Source organism: Charadrius vociferus, unplaced genomic scaffold (genome assembly GCF_000708025.1).
Source record: "Charadrius vociferus isolate BGI_N301 unplaced genomic scaffold, ASM70802v2 scaffold39, whole genome shotgun sequence".
Classification (NCBI taxonomy): Eukaryota; Metazoa; Chordata; class Aves; order Charadriiformes; family Charadriidae; genus Charadrius; species Charadrius vociferus.
In genome coordinates, this window is record NW_009650188.1 from 3910937 (window position 1) to 3917680 (window position 6744).

A 6744-nucleotide genomic window follows, 5' to 3' on the forward strand; every position below is an offset into this window, starting at 1 on the left:
CCTTCAAATCTTCCAGCTTCTCAGGCAAACAGCCTTGCCCTCTGCCTGCTGGGGTGACCTCCTCTGCCAGGCATGCCTTCCCCTCCCTGTTCCCTTCACCACTGCTCAGCTCGGCATCTGTAGGTTGCCAGCCAGGTACGGAGCAGATGGTTGAGCCAGCGGGAAGCTGGGGGCATGGAAAGAGCCATGGGCAGGCTGAGGCAAGCAAACCTCTCTTTGCAAAGCAGAGGGCTTAGTGGAGAATATTTGTGGTGACCGAGGCCAGGAGTGCCTCAGCTGGGTGTCTGCAGCAAGCATGATTCGCAGGAGGCAAAGCAGCTCAGTTTGGCACCAGGAGCACCCCCTTCTCCCTGAACAGTAGTGGATGCCGTGGGGCTGATGCGCAGGGCTCCTGCAGGCAGCAGAGCACTCCCCCGCTGGCCTGACCTTGGCTCTCGCTGTCCGGGGCAGGCGTGCCGGCTGCCAGTTAGTGATGCAGTTAACACCGCTGTGCTGCACAGCAGCCAAGTACTCATATAACTATGGAGAAGGGACTGAAGCAGGCGTTGGGATTTGTCCCCTAAGCTGTGGTCTTGATTTGTGCCGCACCGGCGGGGTCCCGCGTGACCCTTGGCCATGCAGCCAGTGCCCGCGGCAGTGCCAGCAGAGTCGATGCCGGTCACCGGCATCCAGCCCGCTCCACGCGGTGTGTGAGGTGCCGGTCTCTGTGCCAGCAGCGCTCGTGTGGATCTTGCACCGGCAGTCAGAGCCACGTGGCTCTTCAGCCGCTGGCTCCGCAGTGCCCTTAGCCTCGCTGTGCCAAGAGGCACCAGGATATGCTCACAGCTGCTCCTCCCAGCCCTGGCAGTTGTGGCAGAGATATCTGATAAAGTCCCAGGGCTCTCTTCCCGGTGTCTTTTCATCCCGGGCTTTGTTTAGAGTATGAAAACAACCTGGGTCTCCCTCTCTGAGGGCTCTCTCCCTCCCTGCCTGTGTTGTGGTGGGGTTTCTGGGCTGGACCAGGGCTGGGGGAACCAAGGCACTGAGGCTGCCTCCCAGGGAGGAGGCCCAGCCCTGGTGCCACACGCAGCTCGGGTCCCTGGGGAGCTGCTGGGCAGGCTGGAGCTGGCTGCAGGGGCCCTGGGGGTGCAGCTGAACCCAAGCAGCAGCCGACTGGTTTCCTGCTGCCATTTGTGCCCAGAATAGGAGCTGTGGGCAGGCCATAGGGACGGAGGAGAGGGAAGCAGGGAGCAAGCTTGGTGCTGCTTTCACACTAGAAGGGCTCCACGATGATGCCTCTGTAGCATTTTTCCCTCAGTGGCTTTGGGCTGTGCTTTTGAGGGGACCACAAACTCTTGGCTGGAGGTCCAGCAAGCAGTGCCCTGTGCACCCAGGAATGGCTGTTGCTTGGGGACATCCTCCCTGTATGGCTCAGACACCACTTGCTGCTGACTTGCCTCCTTTGCTGTTCCTTTCCCAGTCCTCAGTATGCTCCAAGATCGTCCAGCTGCTGGGCCAGAATGAGGTGGACTACCGCCAGAAGCAGGTGGTGATCGTGAGCCAAGACAGCTTCTACAGGGTCCTCACTTCAGAGCAGAAATCCAAAGCACTCAAAGGCCAGTTCAATTTTGACCACCCAGGTGAATGGAGAACAGCATCGGGGCTCTGCCACGCAGTGGGACGTGAGGGCTGGAGTGGGACCCCCCCCTCCTCCACCAGTAAAGAGCCTTGCATGGACACTGGGACTCTGTCTCCACATGGGGCTGGAATGGGTGGCTTAGTTAAGCTCCTCTGAAGCTGGGTGCATCCCTACCAGGGTGGCTTGGGGCCACCTGTGTCCCCTGCACTACAACCTCTGTCTCTCTTGGGAAATAAACTGTCTCTGGGGTGGAGTGTTTGGGATGTGAAAGGACAGGTTGTGAACCCTCGAACTCATTAAGATCATCCTCTTCTCCCTGCAAAAATGTCCCTCAGTTTGTAAACCTTTCTGGTGCAGCTGGTTTGGGACCAGGGAGATCTGGCCTGGCACAACCCTCTGGAGCCAGCAGCTCTGTGTCTGTCCTTCAAGGAGGGAACCGTCTTGAGCAGCTGCTCTGCAAACCCCTCCACCAAGAGGGGCCGTGCCCTGTTGCTACAACAGGGGCTCTTTGAACCATCTCCGGGCTTGGTGAGGAAATTCCAGAGCTGCTGTCCCTTCATCCCCACAAGGACAATGGCCAGAGGCAGCAAGCACTGAGCAAACAGAGCCCCATCTGTCTGGCAACTCGAGGCTGAAACACTGCTCCAGTCTCTCCGAGGGCTGGAGCCCTGGAGGAGATGCCTTCCCGAGCCCGGGCTGTCAGCGCCACCGTACAAGGGTGGTATTGATCTCTATGGGCCAGATCCCAGGCTGGTGCAAAGCAGTGAGGCCCCAGGGGCTGCAGGAGAGCTGGGCCTTGTTACGCCCATGGGAATGTGCAGGGCTTTCCTCCCAAGTCTGTGCATCTCTCTGTCCCCAGTGTGGGGTGCCAGTGTCTCTGACTAGGCTAAGCTCAGCATCTGGTGGGTGGGAGAGGTTGCAAAGCTGCCTCGGGTAACATTTCCTCTCTCCTCAGATGCCTTTGACAACGAGCTGATCGTGAAAACGCTCAAAGAGATCACGGAAGGGAAGACGGTCCAGATTCCTGTCTATGACTTTGTCTCCCACTCCAGGTCTAACAGCTGCTCCTGCCTTGCTGTGCCTCTGCTATCGCCCTGCGGCGCAGCACGCAGCCCTGCCAGCCCAAACCACCTGCCCCTCCGCTTGCGCCCACTCTCAGCCGCCTAACATGCCAACCAAAAGTTTCAATCCTAACTACTCCAGACTCCTTGGTTAGAGGATCCAGGGCAGATACAGGCATAGTCTGAGGGTCTGGAAAGCTGCGAGGCCGTGCAGTGGCATCCAGCTACATACAGGCGTCAGTGGAGGACGTTTATGCCCCCCCTCTTTTTCTTCCCCCGTCCACACTTCCTATTGCCATAAACTCTATGTTTGCAGCTTTAACAAGTGTTCTAGGCTCAAACAGCCCAGCACTGCCAGGAAAGGAAGAGGACAACAGTTCTTGCTCCTGTAACTCTTCCCTTGCATGTGTTCAGCTTGTTCTTGCATGCCTGTGTTGGTCATGGATGGTGTGACCCTGCTTCGTTTTCCACAAAAGCGCTGTGGTGTCAGGGGAGTGCTGCCTGGTTCCCAGGGGAGCAGAGCTGGCCCTTGCAGGTTCCTTTAGGTCAAGCCCTATGCACAGGCTTTCTGGGCTTTATGGCTTGGCACATAACACTTGCAAGCAGCAGCTGGCCGAGGTGGGGGGAGAAGGACTAGTCTGCTTCCTCCTTTGCCATTTGTCCTTCTAGGAAGCGTACGTATGCCTTGGATTCCCTTCACCGCGGTGGGGTAGGTCTGCCCTCTCCTTGGTCACCCCCCTGGTGCAGCAGTGATGTCCCAGGGTTGGAGCAGTGCCTAGGAGCACCGCTGTTTCCCCTCCACCTCTCTTAGCTTGTTTCTCCCCACCAGCATATTTTAACTCTCTTTCCCTCTGCTAGAAAAGAGGAGACGGTGACAGTCTACCCTGCCGACGTGGTGCTCTTTGAAGGCATCCTGGCCTTCTACAGCCAGGAGGTGCGGGATCTCTTCCGCATGAAACTCTTTGTGGACACGGACGCAGATACCCGGCTGTCCCGCAGAGGTGAGGCCTGAACACATTTTGTGCAGCAGGGACAGAAATGTCACTTAACTGATCTGAGCAGCTGGTTGTAGAGGCAGGTGACAGTGACCAGAGCGGAACTGGAATTGGCACAAAGCTGTGCTGCTCCTAGCAAAGACACAGGGAGCTTTTCCTCCTCAGTGCAGAATGTCACGTAGATCAACTTATGGCAGTGGAGAGCACCTTGTTCCACATCTCTTAGGATTCAGTGGGGGTTTTGCTGCCTTGTCTGGGATTCCTCCTTTGATGAATGCAGCAGCGTGACTACCAAGTGTGCTGTGTCCTCACATGGCCCTGTGGCACCAGTTTTGTTCCATCAGCTGAATGGCAGCTAGTGCTGGTCAGCAGGTACCAGCAGGGAAGTGTGCAACGGGCAAGGTATAACATCTCCACAGTTCAATCAGAAGGCAGTGCCTGATGGACCTGCTCAGCACCTGGCACATGGGTGTGTTCTGAGGGTGGCATTTGGGTGTGTGGGTATCCATCATAGGTGATGCAGAGGGGGGTTTGGTTTTACATCTCGGTTTGTGCAAGCACAGCCAGTGCAGCGTGGAGCCTCTTTGTGGTACTTGGCACTGGGGTGATGGCTCTGGGGGCAAAGAGCCCTAGAAACCAGAATGTCCTTCTCTAGGACTCCCCATGTCCAGCTGGCTTGGCTGTGTGTTGCCAGTTGACACAGGAGGGACTCCAGCTCTGCAGGGTTTGTGTGGTTTGAGATGCAGTTCATTTCAAGGCGGCCTTTAGGAGTGAGGTCACTAATGTAGCACCTGAGTCTCCTGGATGACTAAGAACACATCTGGGGATTCTTGAGGCAAAATTCAGTTCTGTCTGAACTGTCCCTGCCCCTGCCTGGCTCCAACAGCCTCCATTGGGTGTCTGGGGATGCAGAAGATGACTTAGAGGAGGGGTCCTGTCCAGATCTCTGTGCTGTGACAAGAGGAGTGGAGAAATGCATGTCTCAGTGCGTCAGCCTGGTACTGCTTGTGTGCATGGGACTGTTCCACGCTATGATGGAACTGATCTTGCCTGCCCTCCTGCTGTCAGACAGATACACAGCCTCCTCCGCTGTTGGGATGTCATCAGTGCTGATTAAGAGCTCCTTTTTACGCATCCTGCTTGACCCTGCCCACTGTTCTTGCATGACTCATCCAGGGAGGTGACAGCACAGGGAGACGTATTAGCAGGTCACAGATACGCATTTGCAAGATCCCACAATGTGAGCCTTATCCCTTAAGTAGACTGTGGTGTGCAGGAACTTGGATTCACATCCAGCCACGGGGTAGCACACGTTTTTGGCAGTGCCCTGTATCACACTCTGGAGCGTGTGGTTCAGTCGCTTTGGACTTGGTATGTAATTGTGAGCTCAGGGCATGAGAACTGGGTGAGATCCCATTGAGTAAGAACTGAGACCGTCCAGCTGCTGACCACACTACAGACCTAAACCCTGTTGTGCTGCAGCTGTTGGATGGGGTCCTGAGCCACATGGGCCCAGGCCATTCGTGGGGTATTTCTCCCACCTACCATCAATTGCTAGAGCCTTGCAAAGGGGCAGCTAGGCTCACTGAGGTGCTGGTGTCTCCTAGTTAGGGCAACTCATTGGCCTCAACTCAACTGACCTTTTGGCAGTGTCCTAGTGTGCCATCAGAGGGTGGTAGGACCACTGCACCATCATATCTATTTACTGTATGTCTCCCTGGCATTTCTGGGAAAGGAGAGCCTGTGTGTGAGGTGCTAAAGGTATAATCATGTCCCTGGAACGTAGCTGGAGGCTTATTATAACAAAAGCTGGGATCTTGCATTGCGACACGGCCCTGAGTCATCTTGCTCTCCCAGAAGTCCTGAAGAGTTGCAGCAATGGGCTTTTCCACTGGGCAGCAGCGGGAGATGAGGTTCCTGGAAACGTAGCTGACAGCTCAGTTAATCAATAGTGCTGGGGTTCAGTACGTGCAGCTCGCACTGCCTCCTTTTCAGCAGAAAAATGCTGCTACTAGAGCGCAAGGGGCAAGGTCTGTCAGGTGCCTCAAACAGCCTGATCTGTGCAAAGCTGATTCTGGCGGAGGTCCCTTGCTGCCCTGTTCTCAACCAGCTTCCATAAAACAAAGACCAAGTCAGGTGTCACGTGTATGTTTCAGGCCTGATTTGAGTGATGTCTACCTGCTGGCTCTGGACGGGTGCCGATCTGTCCTTGGGACATTTGCCTGCCTTGCAAGTAGAGGGTGATACCTCCAGATAGGGTGCGTGGTCCTAGCCTGGGTTGCTGGGACCTGTTGCTTAGGGGCCAGGTACAAGACAATAGGTGCTTGACTTGTGTTTGTGTGGGGGGCGATTGGCCTGCTGTGATCTTCCCCGGGGAGCGGGCAGGAGTTTTGCCCCGTCAGGACCAGCCTCTGCAGCCTGGGCACTCTCCCTGTGCAGCTTGCAGGCCTCCTGTGTGCCGTCCTAGGCCGAGCGTGCTGCAAATACACCCTCACTGTGCTTCTTCCCCACCCCGGAGCAGCCAACCAAGAGGGTGTGGGACCTAGGAAACAAAAGTCTCTCTGTTTTATTTTCCTTGCCTGTTTTTCTGTATTGTTTGAGCTGGGGCTTGCTCCTGCTCTCTGGAGAAGGCGAGGAGCTGGCTAGAGCAGCCTGGGCTGGGCTGAGCCGTTCCTGGAGCAGGCAGGGAGCTGGCACACATCTTGCTGCCAGCCCTTTCTTCCCCCCCCCATCACCTCCCCCACGCAGGGCTGCGAAAGGGCACACTGTGAAGCTGCTGGCCGAGGGCAAACAGAGCTGCAGGGACTGTGCCAAACCCACACTGGAAGAACAGCACTGTCCTGGCCCTGCAGACACATGGGCAACGGCTGCTGAGCAGGTCATGCAGGCTGGCAGTGCCGCGGCTTGGCTCTGCTTGGCATGTGGAGAAGGCTCACTCTGAACCCAGTGCCAGGTGCTAACATGTTGGGGAGAAGCCAGCCAGCCCCTCGGGGAGAGCCAAGAGCCGTCTGCTCGGCCACAGGGCTGTTTTGGCTGTTACCCGGGGGTTGAATTTCTGCTGAACTGGGGC

The 6744-nt window shown here is 56.5% G+C and overlaps 1 protein-coding gene across 1 annotated transcript in view; it reads left to right on the plus strand.

Moving 5' to 3' along the window:
- The first annotated feature begins 651 nt into the window (after positions 1 to 651).
- UCK2 (uridine-cytidine kinase 2) overlaps positions 652 to 6744 on the plus strand; it is a 9996-nt gene continuing 3903 nt past the window's right edge. The window contains 5 exon segments of the mRNA XM_009892920.1: positions 652 to 685; positions 1298 to 1422; positions 1424 to 1619; positions 2574 to 2670; positions 3538 to 3680. Of these exon segments, the coding sequence (XP_009891222.1) occupies positions 652 to 685; positions 1298 to 1422; positions 1424 to 1619; positions 2574 to 2670; positions 3538 to 3680 (595 nt within the window).